The sequence below is a fragment of the Dipteris shenzhenensis genome, chromosome 5 (genome assembly GCF_047967505.1).
Source record: "Dipteris shenzhenensis isolate YYH24624 ecotype China chromosome 5, Dip_SZ_1.0, whole genome shotgun sequence".
Taxonomy (NCBI): Eukaryota; Viridiplantae; Streptophyta; class Polypodiopsida; order Gleicheniales; family Dipteridaceae; genus Dipteris; species Dipteris shenzhenensis.
The window spans coordinates 32,630,622-32,650,949 of NC_141600.1; the positions used below are offsets into that span (position 1 = coordinate 32,630,622).

Genomic DNA, 20,328 nt, shown 5'->3' on the forward strand with positions numbered 1-20,328 from the left:
ATGAACAAAAATCATCTTTGAAGCTAGTCTCACTGAGTTGCAACGTTTTGAATTTGTGCAACTCTCCTGATAATTTCATAACCAAAACCATCCTTGAACTCATGCCTTACACTAATTATAATTTGCATCCACCACGCTTTGGTAGGAAAAAAGGCTAATTAGAATGCTTGAATTCAAAGTTGCCACAAAGGATATACTTTGCGAATACAATCATGTAATTATTTTCTGGTTTATTGCTTTCTATGGTTTTTTAACATTTCGTCTTATCCGTTGTTCATGAACACAAAAAAAGCATGTAATTTTAATAAGCTCAATTTTGAGGGATCCAATAACGTTGAGTAATAGTGGGGGGTGAGTCAAAGGTAAATACAAAATCATGACTTAGTCTACCAAGTTTGAAGGCGATAATGTGTGTCCGAGAGCATATTAAAGGATATAGAGATCTTTATTGCTCTTTGCAAAACTAATAATTGCCATTCCAAAAAAATATTTTTACTTGCTTGTATTTGATTATATTTCTTAACACAACTTGTTTATAATACTTGTTTATAATCTATTACAAGAAGTGTAAGAAAATACAAGTAATGTTATAAGAGATCTAAATGAGGGATCCAATGATGGATGTATAAGAAAATACAGCATTAAAAAGAGAAGTAATTCTATATAAGAGATCCAAATAAGCATCCAATGATGACACCTTCCAAGGAACATCTTTCAAACCAAAAACATGGCAGGGAAAATACTAACTCTTGATTGGACCAATCTGCATATATCTATATGAATCTAGGAACATGTCGAAACTCATCCTCTAAAAACACCACATAGTGCAATTTCAATCTCATCATAATCACTCATAAGGTTGAAAACCATAAAATCCATCACACATAGCAGGGACTAGCTACTTGTACTAAGTTTCTGTCGGCACTCTGGAGGTGAAGGGTAGACTCAGCCATGACGAAGGCTAGCACTAAAGGAGAAGGCTAATCAAAAAGTAGTCTTCATTCAAGCTACAACTGCTAGTGAAGACTAAACCATTTTATTTTAGTCTCTCGCAGATGAGCATGTAAATCTAGTTGATAGGGCAACACAGCATTTAAGATAGAAAGAATTATTGCAATACCAGCAGGCCGCAACATGGACAAAAACTTCACAAGGAGAAATTTGCATGTCCGCTAATACAGCATAAGCATATATCTAGTTGAATCTAGGAACATGCCCAAACTGATACTCTAAAAACACAACATAGTGTAGTTTCAATCTCATGATAGTCACTCATAAGGTAGAAAACCATAAACTCCATCACGGATAGTAGGGACCAATCTACATTCCTACAATTATCATTATAATGAGAAAAAAGCCTATGATGTCAAATATTCAAAGATCCAACCTGTCATGAAAGCGATCATTATGACATTAAAGACATAATCTCATGTTCATCCCTTTCCTTTCATTAGACCACAAGGGAGCAAGTATTCCTTGTTAGAAGCCACAAGAACATCTAATAACTGCATGCATGCCCATCAATCTATACCATAGTTTTTTCCATATGTTACCATACGCATACATCATATGGGTATGGAAGTATGATTGGAGTATAGTTCAACCCCGGGGGCTGAATCATATGTGACCCTAATCTTACCCCAAAAAAACTAGAAAAATATGCATTGTACACATTTACTTGAGACTTTTATTGATTTTAAAATCATGATTCATGATTAGAGTCCAAGGATTGGATTCTATCATATGATACATAGCGAGACACCAAAACATCATGATCAATCATCAAAGGTAGCAGGTAGTAGATACTAGAAAAGTAAAAGAAGCATGTAGGCTGCAGGTACTACATCAAAGGCAAGCTAGAAAACATCATATAACAAACTAAAAAGGCTGCCAGCCTGCAGGCTGCCATAGCCAGGAAACAAAACTAAAATGCATCACAACTGATGAGGCTCAAGCCTCAAGGTGCATCCTCATCCTGTGCCTCATCCTCATCATCATCAACATCAGTGCCATCCTCCTCATCATCATCATCCTCATCCTCATCATTGTCAATCTTATCTGCTTCGTCATGGGACTCCAAAATACTAGAGCTACTTGAAGCTGCAGCAACATTCATCCTTCCTGTAACAAGAGGGACTGGTCCGATTGGAATCTCCTCTTCTCCATCTGTAGTCTCTTGCAAAGCAAGCAACCCCTCATCATCCTTCTCCTTATTAATTGTTTCCAAGGTCACTTCTTTCTTCTCAAATCCCCTTTCCTTGATTTTGAAGATCAGTTGCGAATTAGTATGGATGTATACTAATTGTTCTGTATTCTTTGAAAGGAGTCTATTCCTTCTTTTAATATGTATAAGAGACAACGTGCTCCAGTTCCACCAATTGGAATCTCCTCTTCTCCATCTGTAGTCTCTTGCAAAGCAAGCAACCCCTCATCATCCTTCTCCTTATTAATTGTTTCCAAGGTCACTTCTATCTTCTCAAATCCCCTTTCCTTGATTTTGAAGATCAGTTGTGAATTAGTATGGATATATACTAATTGTTCTGTATTCTTTGAAAGCAGTCTATTCTTTCTTTTAGTATGTATAAGAGACAACGTGCTCCAGTTCCACTCACAAGGAGAAGAACATGTCCCTTGCGAGAGCACTCGAATAGCTAACTGCTGCAAATTTGGAGTGTGAGCCCCAAATGTCTTCCACCACTTCACCTCTTAGTGCATCTTCTTATCATCCTTCACAATTGCCGGAGCAAATGTGCCTGACATGTACTTATAAACATCAAACTCATCAAATAAGATGCCCTACCTCTCAAGATCATATTTTGTGTACCGCTCAATGACATCCATCCACCCATCATGCACCTCCTTATCACCATCTAGATTTTTCTCTCCACATAGGGTGGAGAACAAAAGCTGTTGAATGTAAAGGAGAGTGCATCATATCCCACCTATTAACACACAAGGCTCTGACATCAACCAACTTGTAGTCGTCTATGCCATCTATAGTCTGTATCTTCTCCACCATTTGATCAGTGAGCTCATATACAAGTCCCATGGTAGCCCCTTTTCTATCAGCCAAATGAAGGATCTTGAGAATAGGTACGCATATCTTCACTATGGACCTTGCTTCCTACTAGAATGAGACACTCAATACGATGAAAGACACGTGCTACTTTCACAATGTGTGATACTTTCTTCCTGTAGTACTCATCACTCACAACCGTACAATGCAAACCATTGTAGACTCTATCATCCAACAAGTTTGCTAACACGATAAACATGTAAAGCAAACCGAGCCTGTGCAAGTTTCATTAATTCCTTCTTACTGAAAGTTCTATATAATGCTTTACTGAAAGTTCTATATAATGCTAACACAGTGTACTTCCGAGTAACAAACATCGCAATCATGTTGGCATGTGCTAACACTGGTTTCCCCCAAGCAAGTTGTCCAATGTTCTCAAACAAGAGATCAAGGCAATGACGTGTGCATCTAGTATAGTCGCTCTTCTACCAATTCTCTTGCTTGCACACAGTTAGATGCATTATCCATGCAAACCTACACCACATTATCTAGCCCAACATTAAGAATGACATCTTTTAATTTTTAAAAAATTTATTCCCATGATTTACACTATCCACTACTATCCACAAACTTCAAGGATACTGAGACAAAATTGCATGAGACCATAATATTAATGATAGGCCTACGCCGAGTGTTAGACCAACCATCACACACTACGCTGCATCCATACTTTCTCCATTTCTCTCGAAATAGCAACTCCTCTCGATCTATGCATACCACCTCATTTTTCAGCTCCAAAGTGCACAAGAATTTATAAGATGGAGGCTTTAAGGTAGGCCCAACTTGACTAATTGCACAGATCATTTCCAAAAAATATGGACTCCTCACCTTCCAATGAGGAATGTCCTCTACAAAGAAAAAGCGCCGAAGATCAATGTAGGCATTCTTTCGAGCCTAGGACTCACATGCCTTGGCCAAGGCTCCCTTTGAAACCTTTTGTTTCCTATGTTTCAGTTCAAATGCAATTGCAATTGCACTTGCACTTGCACTTGCAGCACCACTCTTCCAAGCAATTCCCAAATCAACCACATCTGCATCAAGCTCTTCTGCAAATTTATTTTTACTTACCTTTGCTTGCAACTTCTACAAGTGGGAAGAAGCAAGGGTCAACCCCAAGGCCTGTCAGCCCAAGAAAGTATGCTCTTATGCGAGTAGGTCCTCTATTTCATTTGTGAGGGCAGTACTTACATTTACAAGTGAATTGCCTCTTTCTCAAAGGCTTCAATGTCTCCACAAATTCCCATTCTTCTCCTTTTCTTTCTTCCCATCTACGAGAAAGAGAGAGAGAGAGAGAGAGAGCGAGATAAAAATCAGAAATTTGGACTGAGAAGAAAACTTCAAGACTCCAAGATTCAAGTTTCAACAGACATGGGAGAGATAAGAGGGAGTGCTTCAAATTTCAATCAATCCCTGAGGTCACACCGTCCGGCATCACGACTCATAGAGCTGGCTGCTGAGCTTTGAAGTCTCTTGAAGGAAGGCTGGCTGGCTGGCTGGCTGTAAGGCTGGCTGAAGCCTGAACTTTGAAGGTGTATGGTGTACGGAGCCACTGGCCACGGCAGTGCGGCGTAGATGCGTATGGGCAGAGAGGGTCGAAAAGTAAAAAATGTATGGAGCCTCACTGTTTTGCCCCTTTTTGGGGCCCCCTAAAAGAAAAAACATGTTCGGAATACCGCACCGTACGCGTATCATACGGACATATGGAATCCATACAGTATGGACAGCCGTGCACATACGGTTCCAACTATGATCTACACAATAAAACTGGCTTCATATCCTCGCATGATCACACAGACAAATTTGAATGCTCCAAACTTAACTAGATGAAGAGGGTGGTCAGCACTATAAGAACAATCTTTTCCATCTCTTTAAAGCAACAGAGCAATACTCTGCAGTACATCCTTTCCTTACCATCGTCAGGACCAAAACAAGAGAAGAATGTATTGATCCCTTGGTGTAGAGGTTATGTTTACGATTCTAATGTCACTAAATTGGCAAAAGAGAGATAGAAGTCAATGAATTAAAAATGTTATAACCAACCAGCCTAAAGGGTTGTCAAACTTTACTGCTCTGGACAACACCTATAAAAACACATTTATTCATTCATGTCAACTTTTCTCGTATCGCAGCCATTCATAATACAACACTTCCATTGGGTCTTGTGAGCTTGGCCTTGTAATCTGTTGTGGGAGCTTGCTCAATACACTGCAGCTGATTTGTGTTTTCCATGCACGATCTATCCTTTCTACCATTCCACAAATTTACTGGTAGCTGGGAAATTCTGCATCTATTTGTAGATGTATCACAGTTCCAGACTCCAGCTGCTAAGAGATGGCATTTTCGTACAACAGCAGCCTGCCTCTTAAGTAGATTTACAATTTATTTTTGTTGATTCTCTGTGCACCTACTGAGGATTTTAGTTTATGAATCAGGCACTTAGAAATCCGTGTGATAAATGCAAACAAAATCAGAGTGTGACACTGGTGAACGACATAAAGGGCACTCTGTCTTTTTATTGCACCATTCCGCAATACAATACCTGCAAACACGAGTACAGATGCACCTTCGTCAGTGAATCCCCGATTTCCACATACTCCTCTCATTTGTACCTAACCGAAACATGAATACAAGGTAATATCTGGAAGATAAAAATACCCTCAACCTGATTAAGACACTAATTTCCCTGCGTAAGAATAATGCAGATATTTATCTGCCTAACTACCTGAAGACCAGCTATTGACTGAAGACAGATGCATCAAAGCAGCAGTAAAATATAATGATAAACTGACCAGCAGAAGACATGACCACAAGGCGTTGCAGTTGGATGCTGTCTAGAACTCAGGCAAAGAGAGCATTTGCTGGAGCCGACAGCCTGAAGAAGGATTTAATTAGTCCTTAAACAGTGAAAACCAGCATTGGGCAAGCGTAAACAAAGCTCACATAAAAAGCACCATTAATACCGCAGAATTAGTCGACAATGCCAATCCATAATTCTCTGAAGATCCCCTCATCTGATTACCATCTTCATCCAGGATCAGGGCACATCTTTGACCTGGCATCCAACAATAGATCATTTCCATGTAATGCATAAGCTGACACTGTAAGTATCTTATTGAGCTAGAGACAGAGTCAACTGGCTTCTCGAACAGATTTAAGTAGTACAAAATCTTTTTGGATGATCTTTCTTTTGTCGTCTCATTACCACTAGATAAAGGAGTTTGATCCATTGCCCGTGTTCTCATAGAATCTGCCAAGGCTGGGAGAGCACTCCGCCGCAGCCAATCACCGGCCACAATTCCAAGTTGGATCAACAAGAACATGCCTAGCATGTGGTACCTACTCACGAAGTAACATATAATGATTAGATGATGTGTTGATTCACAACAAGACATGCTTGATATCCCACAGCAGGAACATGGATGCATACATACTCAATACATAGAAGCACATGCATCAGCATTTTTTAGAAGTAGGTTAGTGGCATGCACATGCCTGCTATTTCCATGTGCAAACTCAATAGTCAGCCAATAAAAATACCAAAACTCTTAAAATTTTGTCCCACGATGATGCATAAAACCATGAGTAATCCAAAAACATAAGCAATCCACTATCTTAAAGACCTTAGCAATTATATATATATATATATATATATATATATATATATACCTTTGTAAGACTAGAATATGTCCAATCATACAAATTTAGATTTTTTGTTGTTCTGCAAAGTGGCACCTAAACAGCCAATTATGGCAGCTATACGCACATATCCATTACTCTACTCTTGACAGTTCAGATTTGAGTATGGCACAATTGTAATTTCTTTCGGTAAATCCACTTTCTTAAAGCCTTAGCAGTAAGCGAGTATAATATTGACAAAAAAAGTGGCACCTAGACAAGATAAGGGTAGCAAAAATGCGTGTATATGCATTATTCTACTCTCGACTGTTCAGCTTTGAACTCTGCCCATTGGTAAACCTGAGATACATGTATGCTAGCTCCAAAGCTGAGGAGCTTAGTCACTCACAATAAAGATTAGATGATGCATATAAGCAAAAGATATTACACACCACAGTAATTTCTTTTAGTATTCAAAGTTGAACTCAGTCAAAGATGATAAATGTGACGTTTGTATATTTATCTAGTGTGAAATCTTTTTTATGGTCTAAAATTACACTTCGTCAAGAAAAAACAAACTTCACTCATAAAAGTCAAATCGGTATCATGACTCACGTTTAGTAGGTCATTACAAGCCCCATGTGTTAACAATGTACTTTAGCCTAAACCAGCCATCCTAGGTCAAGGGGTTATGTTTTGCTCATTTAACCTACCTACGCAAAATTTGATCCATTAAGTGGATGGGTATGTTTCTCCTTATGAACTACTACGGATTTGATCAATGTAAGTGGATGGGCATGTTTGTCCTTATGAACCACTAACCTCCAAAAGACCTAGTTAGATTTGGATAACATAAAAGGTAAGGAAACTTCTATGGATGAGCTCACTCAAGATAATAGCTTAACGAGGTTAATGAGGACCATATGCAACTCATATGCTGGCATGACTATCATGACAACCATATGCAACTAGAATGAGCATCTATATATGCAACAGGAATGCTGCTATGAAATGCCACGATGGGTACTTGATGATATAAATTTTCTCTAAATAGATATAAAGAGTGAGACTAAGTTTTAGTTCATCATATTGCATCTGTAAGGCATGATCCATGTTAGGACATGCATTGGCCATATCTCTAGGCAAAGGTAGATGACGGCATATCCCTAGTAAGCAACGAATTGATATTAAAGATCTATATTCTTATGAGTTCTAAGTTAAGCTGAATCCTAGCCAAATTCTAGAAGGAAAATCATTTGTTTAATGCTACACCAAATCTGTGCCAAGGCTTTGGGAGACACTAATAGCCTAGCTTGCCAAAGGACACAATTATGAGAAAAGGGAACCATTGATAATTACATGTGAAGGGATAATCAAGTAAAAGTTCAACGTGAAGGAAAACCCTTAGTTTATGAATTGAAGACTAGACCTTTTGACTTGGAAAGCTAGATCTAGTTCACCTAGTTTGTTTGGATGGGAACTAAATCAATCTAGTTTGATTACAATGGAAACAAGTCCATCTAGCTCTATTGGGTCCATCTAGTTTGGTTGTCTAGATGGGCAATAAGCCCACCTATACGCTTGAATATCAACTTAAAGAAATGGTTAAACATGATATTTTCACAACCCTTTTCTCAGTACTATCTGAGTTGTCATTGTCATGGAAATATGTACTGCAAATACAAGTTGGGATATCATGGGGATAATGTAAGTCAAGATGCACTAATAAGCACCAAGAGTGCAACGGTGCATGGTACAGCAGAAGTATGGCAGACGAAGCATTACTCTCCAGCCCGTTACTCAAGTCGTCGCTCAGCCCGTCACTCAGGCCATCGTTTGGGCCATCGCTCAGCCCGTCACTCAGCCATCCTCTCATCCCATCAACTCTCTACTCAGCCCATCGCAAGCTCTCCCGTAACCTCCGTCAACTCAGGCAGGTCACGCAGCAAGGTATCGCACAGCAACAGGCCACAGGGTCCGGTCGAGGGGTCCAATCACACCAGGCTGGGCTGAACCCTTGGCCCAACTTGGAGGTTAGCCTTAGCAAAGGGGTTTCAGTTCAGTTGACGATCGATATGGAATTTCCCAAAACAAAACTCTTCGCCCCTACCCCAACCAGCAAGCCATCATATTCTGATATTGCAGCGACACCCAGCCCATATGCATTGACCTTTAAGCGAAGGATTGGCACCGATCCACATGAGCAGATTTACTATCTACGACAAGAAGTAAGAGAATCTCATACTCATGGTTGCAGCCATAGTTGCACGAAACGCACGTTTCGTGACAGGAAACGGAAACGCCGTTTCGTCAAGAAACGGCGTTTCGTTTTTGCTGTTTTTCCCAAAAACCCTAAAAACGGGTTTTCTCTGTTTTCTCTCAGAATTTCGCCGCGGCCTGCTCCGTTTTTCGCCGCCTCCCGCTTTCTTTCAGCCTCCTTCCAGAATCCAGCCTCCTTCCAGCATCCTTTCAGCATCCTTCAAGCTCTCTCCATCCCATCCTTTGCTCTTGGACCTGCCCTCACCTCCATCCTTCTCTGAGCTCTCTCCATCCTCTTCATCCTTTGCTCCATCTTCTCCATCCTTGGCAGCCTGCTCTCCTGACTCCATCCCTCCATCCTTCTTCTCTCCATCCTCTCTTTAATCTTACCTTCTACCTCTCCATCCTCCTCCTCTCCATTCTCCTTCACTTCTACCTCTCCATCCTCTCCATCCTCTTTTACCTCTATCTCTCCATCCTCCTTCTACAGTCTACCTCCCATCCTTTCTCACGAGTCACTTGTGACCTCTCCATCCTCCTTCTCACCTCTCCATCCTCCTCAATGCCGAGAGATGCTTATTGGGTCCATGTCTCCCTCCTGGATAGTTATAAAGGAGGCGGTGGCTCCAAGAAGTGGAGATGCAACTATTGCGGCATAAGCAAGACGGGGTCTGTCACACGGGTGAAAGACCATCTAGCAGGTGTTCCCTGCAAGGATGTAGGACCTTGTGAGTTCGTGCCTACTGCAGTGAAAGGTGGCCTAGCAGAATGGAAGCGTGCGCGTATGGCAGCCTTGGCTGCAAAAAGTGGAGGACAAGGGCTGCAAGATGAAGAAGAGGCTGCTGACACTGAGCCATTGGATGATGCCAGCACATTGGGTTCTGCAAAGAGAAGTAGAGGGGCATCAACTACATCGAGCGCAGGTCCTAGTGCCACAAGAACACCCTTGCCACATGGATCAATTAGTGTGGATGCTAGTGCGGGGAAAAGAGGATCACTGCAAAGGTCTAGCATTCAAGCACGCTTGCAAAAGCAAGCAGTGAAGGAGGCCACTAGTGAGCTCACAAAGCTCTTCATACAATGTGCAATACCCTTTCATGTGGCGAAGACTACACGATGGAGGAAGACCATGAGAGCCGTAAGCCGCATTGGGTATGAATGGGAAGGGCCTACATATGAGGCCTTGCGGACAAGAGAGCTAACAAGAGAGAGGGAATGTGTGGAAGACCAAATGAAGCCCTTGAAAGAGACTTGGAAAAAATATGGATGCACACTCTTATGCGATGGATGGTCAGATGCACGCAAGAGGAATGTGTACAATATTTTAGTATCTTCTTGCAAGGGAACCATGTTCTTGAGAGCCATAGACGCTTCCACTGCAGGTACAGTGATTACAGGGCTGTATATTTGGGAGCATTTACGGGCAGCCATTATGGAGATAGGTGTTGAGTATGTGGTGCAGGTGGTGACAGATAATGGCAGCAATTGTGTGTCAATGGGTGCCATGTTAGAAGATGAGTTCCCTAAGATTGTGTGGACACCCTGTGCCTCACATTGCCTTGATCTTTTGATCGAGGACCTAGGGAAGATACCTTGGATTGATGCCATCTTCTCCACAGCCCGCAGTATCGTGAAGTTTGTCACGAAGAGACCCAAAGTCCTCAGCATCTATCGGGCTTACAGTGACCTTGAGCTATTGAAACCTCCAACCACAAGGTTTGCTTACATGTTCATAGTGGTGGAGAGGCTTGTGCGAGTGCGCCAGGGCTTGTTGCGCACGGTTGTATCTCGGGAGTGGGGAGATTGGGATGATAGAGGCCAAGCAAAGTCTATCAAATTTTTTCGCATGATCATGGATGAGTCTTGGTGGAATGAGGCGGAGGCATTAATCAAATCGATTAATCCTATCTACACGGTGCTTCGCATCACAGACATGGAGGGAAGCACATTAGGGCTCTTGTACGAGTTAATGGACAAGATTGGAGAGGCCCTCAACAGAAACACTTCCCTATCGCCTGATAAGTAAGACTTTTTACTTTTGTAATATTAAAGGGAGTGAAGGGGGAAGAAGAGCAAGAGTGTGAGAGTGAGAGAGAGACACTCAAGATGTGGGTGTGAAGAATGATGAGCCACACCACAAACTCACTTGTATTTTATTAGGATTAGGTTTACCCTATGACTGTCTTAAGACAGTCATAGGTGTCCTATCTTTTAATGAAGGGTTGGCAATGTGCCTTTACCCCAACAACCTCCCACCTAAAGGCCAATGTGCCTAAAGGGGAGAAAAGAATAAAAATTACAGCAATATACAGTTACTGTATACAAGACCATAAAGTAAGAATGGTCTCATCCTAATCCCATGATGTGGCGGCAATGTGCAAACCGCTCTGTAGGCAAGCTCTTAGTGAGCAAATCTGCAGGATTATCATCAGTATGCACTTTCACAAGCTCAAGTCGCTTGTCTTCCAGTACCTCCCTGATGAAATGATATTTCACTTCTATGTGCTTGGTCTTCTGATGAAAGACCGGATCCTTTGCCAACATGATAGCACTCTGACTATCACAATGCAAAACTGGCATATCTCCTGTAATGCCCAAATCTCCCACCAGCCGAGTAAGCCATATTGCTTCCTTGCAGGCCTCAGTGGCTGCAACATATTCAGCTTCTGTGGTTGACAGTGCAACGCATTTCTGCAACCGAGACACCCATGATATAGCACCTCCTGCAAATGTGAAAATATAACCGGTAGTAGACTTCCGGTTATCTGCATTCCCTGCATAGTCTGAATCTGTAAAACCATGCACCAATGCATCCTGCCTACCATAGCATATGCACAAGTCTTTGGTACCCTTGAGATACCTCAAGACACCTTTCACTGCTTCCCAATGCCGCTTGCCTGGATTTGCCATATACCTGCTGATGACTCCCACCGCAAAAGCAATATCCGGACGAGTGGCAACCATGGCATACATCAAAGATCCAACTGCAGATGCATACGGAACCTTGGCCATTTCAGCCTTATCATCATCTGATCTGGGGCTGTCCTTACTGCTGAGTTTTAAATGTGGAGGCAACGGGGTACTAATAGACTTCCCCCCCTCCATTTTAAACCTCTGCAGTACTTTGTCAATATACTCCTTTTGTGACAGAAACAAAAGTCCCTTGGACCTGTCACGAGTAATCCTCATGCCAAGAATATGATTTGCATCACCCAAGTCTTTCATATCAAAAGACTTATGCAGTTGTTTCTTCAAAGCACTAATCTCATGCTGAGATTTACTGGCAATAAGCATGTCATCCACATATAGAATGAGTAGCATCAAACTGCCATCCTTTGCCCGTTTGGTGTACAAGCAATGATCGGTCTCACACCGATGATACCCTTGGGACTGCATGAAGGCATCAAACTTCTTGTACCATTCCCTTGGCGCCTGCTTGAGTCCATACAAGCTCCTCTTGAGCTTACACACAAGCTGCTCTTTCCCTTTAACAGCATATCCCTCTGGCTGACTCATATAGATCTCATCATGGAGATCTCCGTGAAGAAAGGCTGTCTTCACATCCATCTGACATAAATCCATGTCATCATGAGCAACAAGAGCCAACACTGCTCTCAAAGTAGTCATCTTGACTACAGGGGAAAAGATCTCATCAAAGTCAATGCCTTTCTCCTGCTTAAATCCCTTGGCAACCAATCTGGCCTTATACCTAGGTAAAGCATTTGAATCCACTTTGACTTTGTAGACCCACTTGCATGGCAAAACCTTTCTGCCTGCAGGTAACTGCACCAAGTCCCATGTATCATTCTGAAGTAGGGAGTCCATTTCTGACTGCATGGCTTTCTCCCACTTCTTTTTCTCTGTTCTTCCCATAGCTTCCTTGAAGCTGGAAGGCTCACCACAATCTGTCAGCATGATAAAATCAGCCACATTATTGGCTCCTGGAACAAACCTGGCAGGAGGCCGTTGTGCACGGGTGCTCCTCCTAACAAGATGTTCTGGATTAGGCTGCTGTCCAGCCTGTTCTTCATGCATAACGGGTGGCTGTACCACCATATCTGGCTGTTCTACAGCCCCATCTGCTGGCATATCTAGTGGTGCATCATTGGCAAAATTATCTGGCTGATTTTCAGCCTGTATACCCTCTTGAACAGGGTGATCTGCAGCAGCCTGCTGCTGCATATAAATGGGCATTCTTCGCTGTCCAACATCATCATAAATAACCCTCCTGTATTCCACAGGTTGCACGGGTTCCTTGTGTACACTATCCTCCTTAAAGATGACATCATTGCTGCGTATAATCTTCCGTTTAACGGGATCCCATAACCTGTACCCCATTTCACCTTCGTCACCATAACCCATAAAGATGCATCTGATAGACTTTGGATCCAGTTTGGTGCGTAGTTCTTTGCGTACATGAGCAAAGCACTCGCAGCCAAATACACGTAAGTGCTTATATGAAGGTGGCTTGCCAGACCACACCTCCTCTGGCACTTTCAACTCCAAAGCCTTGTTTGGCGACCTGTTAATAATGTGAACTGCTGTTTGCACGGCTTCTGCCCAAAAGCCATGGGGTAATGTAGCATAAGACAACATACATCGAACCTTCTCCTGAATAGTTCGATTCATACGCTCACTTGCACCATTTTGAGATGCATTATGAGGGGCTGTGAGTTCCTGTTTGATGCCCTTAGCTTGGCAAAACTGCACAAAAGCATGTGACAAGTACTCACCCCCATTATCGGACCTGAGGCATTTCAGCCTGCGTCCTGTCCGATTCTCAACCTGAGCAACAAACTTCTTGAAAGCATCTAAGGCATCTCCCTTATGCTTCAAGAAATAGACCCACACCTTACGTGTGGCATCATCAATGAAAGTAATAAAATATTTTGCACCCCCTAGTGATAACTGTGGCATCTCACACAAATCAGTGTACACTAGATCAAGTGGTGCTCTATTCTGGGGAGTTCTCCTCTTATGAGGAGTGACAGAGTGCTTGCCAAATATACAATGATCACAAGTAGGCAAATCTGAAAAAGAAAGAGGCGGCAGTGACAGTTCTTGCATTCCTTTAACAGACATGTGTCCCAACCGGCTATGCCACAATGAAACCTTTGGCAGCTCGGTTATGGCAACAACATGATTACCCACACTGGAAACATAAAGAGGGTACAAGGTGTCACTCTTAAAACCCTCAGCCACTACAGTCTGGCCATCAGTAATCACCCATTTGGAATCCCCAAATGTGGTGTGGTAACCACTGTCATCCAATAAGCCAGTGCTAATCAGATTTTTCTTGATTTGCGGCACATGGCGAACACCATCAAGCATAAATGACCGTCCATCAGGAAATACTATCTGTATACTGCCAATCCCTGCAATCTGACATGCATAGTTGTTCCCAAGATGAACAACTCCATGAGTACCTGTGTAGGAAGTAAACCACTCCCTATGAGGAGTAACATGAAAAGAGGCACCTGAATCCAAGAGCCAGGTGTGCATGTCATGGCCATCAATAACCAAAGCATGTGCTATTACAGCAGAAGAGCATAAAACATCATGTATGTCACTGTCACTGTCCTCTGCTGCAACATTCACTGCATCCAAGTCATCTGCCTTGGCCTTGCCCTTGCCTTTGCTTGCATTTCCTGCATCCTTTGTTTCAGCCTTCTTGGCTTTTTGATCCCGTATGAACTTGAAGCACTTAGACTTCACATGTCCCTTCTTGCCACAATAAAAGCATTCAATGTCCTTTTTGCCACGGGACTGACTGCGGGATTTGGACTTACTAGCAGATCTCCCCTTCTGCTGAGTCCTGCCTCTATCCTGTACCTGCAAAGCATTTGAAGACTTGTTGCCCGCATTATTCTTCCTGCTCATCTCCTCCATAAGGAGAGAGCTCTCTACATCAGCATAAATAAGAGTGACATTCGAGTTTGACAGGGTGGTCTTGAAAGTGTCCCAACTCTCGGGGAGGGTACACAGCAAGAAAGTAGCCTTGAACTCCTTATCAAGGTTCAACCCCTGTGCAATCAGCTGTGTAAAGATGGCATTGAACTCACTCAAGTGTGAGGTCATAGCTGTACCTTCCTTCATGCGAAGATCGACCAGCTTCTTCAGCCAATAAACCTTACTGGCTGAGCTCTTTTGGGCATACAGTTCTTCTAGTCTTTGCCATAGACCATAAGAGGTCTTTTCAGCCTGTACATTGAACACAAGAGTGTCTGAAATAGTGAGCATGATAGCTGCCCTCGCAGACAAATCAAGCTCTTCCCAACCATCAGCTGCCATGTCAGATGGCTTGACACCCTTCACCCTTATGGGCTTAGCAATCTTCTTTAACAGAAGTACATTCAAGCACTGTTCTGCCCATAATGCATAGTTGTGTGCTCCTTCCAGTTTCTTTATGTTCAGAATCGAAGAATCACTTCCCCCTGATGCCATATCAGATAAGGAAAGTACCTGACTCCCTGGAAGTAAAAAAGACTGAATAAAAACTCTGATTTCTCAGAAAAAAACCTGCTCTATTCAAGAGCCAGAAGCACTCTCAATGGTGCTGTTTTTACTGTCAGGAAAATCTGCAGCAAAACAGTAAATGACCCTGCAAATACTGTACCTTCTGACACACTGTACTGTGCTCAAAGAGGCATAAAAAACAGTAATTTCAGACTGCTGCAGCTGCTCAACAAGTGCTTAACAGTGCATAATCATCTGACAAACCACAAACACTGCTGTAAACACTGCTGTACTGACTGTACTGATCACTTCTCCCACCTCAGATGAGGTATTGCACTGAGTTAAATTGCAGAAACCACTTGGCAAACACCCAAAAAAAATGACACTTCAGCCTGTCACAAAACCTGCAACAGTAAATGGGATAAATCCCAAGCAATCACCCTTATACCAAGGGGAGAAAATGCATCTGAAGATCTCTGTCGGTAACCCAAGTGCTGTCAAACAAAGTCTGGGCAAAAGCCCCTTGATCTGACACCTGAATCAAGTGGAGAACACCTCAACACTGAGGTAGCATGCAATATGAAAATCTCTCTGACAAAAAAATCCACCAGTATAATGCATATACTGCCCTGTGTAGAAATGACATACACAGATCCCAACGTACAAACACTCAATGAGGAACCTTTTGAGCACTGTCAACGATGGACAGTTAGGGACCGAGTAAACTCGATGCGCCCTGGCCAAGCGTGGCTCAACTGAGGTTCTCTGAGTGTGGCACAAGAAATGTGACCTGCAAGAAAATGTCACCTCGACACTGCGGAAATCAAGACAAATGTGTGCTCTCTGGCACCACACTGCCTCAAGGCATACAATGCATCACCTTCCGAGCAAAAGCCCTATGATCTGCTCACCTGTAAACTGAGATTCAAACCCAGTAAAAGCATATGTCCTCTTGCAAAATCAAGGCATTACCTTCCCAGAACAAAATAGCTGTGCAATCAACCACACACTGTGGTTCTCTTCACCTCAAGCACGAGATGAATGAAAGTACTTGCTGTACTTTTCAAGATAACACAGTTCTGTGAACTGAAAAATGATCCTTAAGCAAGAGGAATGAAGAGCAGAATGCTGTTTCACCTCTCTTTCTTCCCCAAACAAGAATGTAACTTTTGTACTTTCGTACTTGCTGTACTTGTGCAGCAGCCAGATCCAAGGAGAACAAACTTCTTCTGACACAGATCCAAGGAGAACAAACTTCTTCTGACACAGATCCCGAAAAACGAAAAATGTACCTCCCGGCTGCACAAAAACGAAAAACAGCTCTGATGTAACTCCCTGCAAGTGTGGCGGCTTCGTCCGTACAGCTGTACGACAGTCCGTACGACTGTACGGCAGTCCGTACGGCTGCCCTCGGAGTAGGCTGTGCGACGCCTCGAGAGGCTTAGCAGCTAGTAGCAGCTGCTGGCTGCTTGCTTGATGCGGCGCCTCGAGCTGCAGCTAGCAGCTGCTATGCAAAGAGGCCCGCGACCCGCGTCGCCGCTCGTTCCCACGCCACAGCCCGCGCCCGCGCCCGCGTCCACGCCACAGCCCGCGCCCGCGCCTGCGCCCACGCTGTCGCCCTGCAGCCCGCCTTCGCCAATGCGCCGCCGCCCGTGCAATGTCGGCGTTCCGTACGACTGTACGGATGACGTACGGCCGTACGGAGCTCGACGTACGTCCGTACGGAAGGGGGTTGGGTAGGCTAGGGAGTGGAGGGGAATGTCTCTGATACCAGTTTAAAGGGAGTGAAGGGGAAAGAAGAGCAAGAGTGTGAGAGTGAGAGAGAGACACTCAAGATGCGGGTGTGAAGAATGATGAGCCACACCACAAACTCACTTGTGTTTTATTAGGATTAGGTTTACCCTATGACTGTCTTAAGACAGTCATAGGTGTCCTATCTTTTAATGAAGGGTTGGCAATGTGCCTTTACCCCAACATAATATGTATAATTATTGCAGTTACTAAATGGCAATTTGTTATCATGAAGCCTGGAATTTTCAGATATATATTATGTATGTACTATTATCTATAGTCTATGAATTTTGCATGCATAATGCATTCTAATTTCTTGTGGCATGATTTAGGGTTGAGTCCATCCGTGCTATATGGAATAAGCGGTGGAATTGGTTCCACCGCCCAATCCATGCGGTGGCACATGTATTGCATCCGCTCTGGCGCAGTCAAGAGCAATATGAGAATGACGAGTTGGAGGAGGGGATGCAACAGTATCTACAAAATTGGACGGGTGGTGACTTGGAGATGCAACGAAGACTGGAGGATGAACTTCTATTGTTCCGCAATCATAGCCTCTCCTTTGGTCGACCTACAGCTAGGCTCCGAGAGACACAGTTGCAACCTGTCTCCTGGTGGGAGAAATATGGCAACTGTACTCCTACTTTGGTAAGAGTCTAAGAGACAAGTTCCAACGCCACTAGTTGGAGCTTAGTCATTAAGTAATTTGAAGTTTTATCTACTACAAATATGTTTAAAGTTATCAAGTTCCTGATACTTATCTCGGCTTAATTGGCTTATGGCAGAAACGCCTTGCTATACGTGTTCTCTCACAGGACTGCAGTTCCGGTCCTTGTGAGAGGAACTGGAGCACTTGGGCCCTCTTTCACACAAAGAAGAGGAACAGATTGAGCACGGCTCAATTGGAGCGGTTGGTGTTTTGTCATTGCAACCTCCGTCTCCTTGAGTTCACCGCCGGCTGCCCCGAACCTCGCCAAGTGAATGTAGACAAGGTGGACGTGGAGAAGATGGAGGTCATACCAGATATCCCACGAGAGGAGCTGGACATATACACCATGTTGTATGAGGAGCTGTCAGCACCAGCACACCACACACGATCATACACTCAACCATCTCGAGATGGTGCTAGTACTTCAGTTGCACCCGATGGTCCTGATCCTGGTGTTGATGATTCTTCTTCAGACAGTGACACAGATGCCTCGAACTTATCTGAGGATGCAGAGGATGACGATGACGAGGAGGCCATGGATGATGCAGATGATCAGTAGTCCTGCTGTTTTTTTATATCATCCATGAGTGCTTTTATTTTGAGTCTTGCATGACTCATGAGTCATGAGTCATGAATCATGATCATGAAATTTGTGGACCATGAATCATGATCATCTATGGAGTCTGGACATTGAATACTTTCAAGTTTCAAGTTTCAAGTTTCAACTTGTGTGCTAAGTTTAAACTTTTAAGTACTTCAAACTTCTAAATTTCAGATTCTTGTAATGCCAAACTTGTTAGTCATGACTCATGATACATGTTGATTTCAGATTATTGAAGCATCATTCAAGAATTTAGAATCATAGAGGCATGAATCATGAATGATGCATTGATGCTTGAAGACTGAAGCCTGAAGCTTCAGCCTTCAAGTATAGATAATTGTAATTTGTATTATGTATGATTTGCACTCTATTGATAATTATATTATGTATAAAAAATAAATTTTTATACATAAATTGTATCATATTGCCGTTTCTTCCGTTTCCGTTTCGACAGGGCCCGGAAACTCCGTTTCTTCCGTTTCCGTTTCTTCCGTTTCCGTTTCGGCTGGTAACTATGGTTGCAGCCCTTGGGAAGAAAGTAAAGGAGATGGAAAGCAATGGCAAGAAAGAGATCATACAGGAGGTATTATAGATACACAGTGAAGCAGCACCTGCACCACAGTTGGTGACGAAAGTCCAGGATATGGTTACCAATCAGGTCAAGTCGATAAAAGAGGAAATTTCAGCAACAATGGACAACAAAATCAACAAAAGCAAAGTATATCGAGAAGTACAAGAATAGGAAAAGAGGGCTACTAATGCCCGGTGTCCACGCATTGGAGAACGCCCTGAAGATTGGCATGAAGGGAGCCTGGCAACACAAATGGATAATATCATAGCAGTAACCCCTGAACTTGAGTGGGACTTAAAGGACATAGCTTCTGCTATCTCCATTGGGACACACATCAAAGTGGTCCTCAACAATAGGAGGACAAAAAGCAAGATTCTCATGCAAACAAATAACCTGAGAGGTACCAAGATATGGATCTCGGAGGAGCTCACTCTGACTCAGCTCAAGATGAAAGCCATAGAATTGAACAAAGTTAAGGATGCTCACAAAGAAGTAAAATGGGCTGTCTATAGAGATGGAAAAGCACTTATAAAAGATTTCAAATCCAAACCCAAGGACTCTCAGTCTTAAACTGATGTATTGCAGGGGCTAATTATCTCTCATAGTATATCGTAGCTAATCTATAATAACTTTGGGAGTGGTATATGCACTTCCAAGAGACTCTCAGTCTATAACTAATGTTGGTGTTTATCCTTTGTGTGTGCTTTGTCTCATAGTCCTATGAGGGCTTTTGCAAACGTTAATATATCTATCTTTCTTTCTTTCTTCTCCTAGCAAACAGCATTTTCTATGCTCCACCAACGATCCACGAGGGCGTGCCCCCCAAACCAAGGAGAAAGGAAAACAATACATTCACGTAAAATTGACCTTGCAAGAACCATTAGAACCATTTGAGTGCCCAAGCACGGACATGGTAGTCATACAAATATGAAGAAATATGGAGCACTTAATAAACTGTTCCATACAACGTAACATATTATAACATATTCCTCGTACGCCTACCATGTGATGTGTGAACCATACAACAAAAATGGTACAGTTCATATCACGACATAAAATTCTCTAATCTGTAAATTGTACAGTGCTTAATCACAGTCATTGCAAAATATGTAAAGAGCCCTAAATAATACAGTGCATGAATGTTGGAGATGTATTCCCATGCAAGAAAGTGTAGAGTATAAGCAAAGTGTTACACAAACCCAAAGCAATTGCACTATCCATAGACTGTGCACTCCAGAAGAGAGGGAGGA

General features: G+C 42.8%; 1 protein-coding gene and 1 pseudogene across 2 annotated transcripts in view; both read right to left on the reverse strand.

Moving 5' to 3' along the window:
* Window positions 1-2,298: 2,298 nt before the first annotated feature.
* LOC147901907 (uncharacterized) lies at window positions 2,299-3,019 on the reverse strand (annotated as a pseudogene).
* Window positions 3,020-5,053: 2,034 nt separating this feature from the next.
* LOC147901908 (peroxisome biogenesis factor 10-like) overlaps window positions 5,054-20,328 on the reverse strand; it is a 42,467-nt gene continuing 27,192 nt past the window's right edge. Inside the window, exons 8-11 of one of the 2 annotated variants that reach the window (XM_087374555.1) lie at window positions 6,279-6,412; window positions 6,028-6,128; window positions 5,866-5,948; window positions 5,054-5,615 (exon numbers count right to left, since the gene is read on the reverse strand). In XM_087374555.1, the coding sequence (XP_087230681.1) occupies window positions 5,513-5,615; window positions 5,866-5,948; window positions 6,028-6,128; window positions 6,279-6,412 (421 nt within the window). In that variant the 3' untranslated portion in view covers window positions 5,054-5,512. The remainder of the gene's footprint in view (window positions 5,616-5,865; window positions 5,949-6,027; window positions 6,129-6,278; window positions 6,413-20,328) is intronic. The other variant, XM_087374556.1, reaches the window with a different exon arrangement.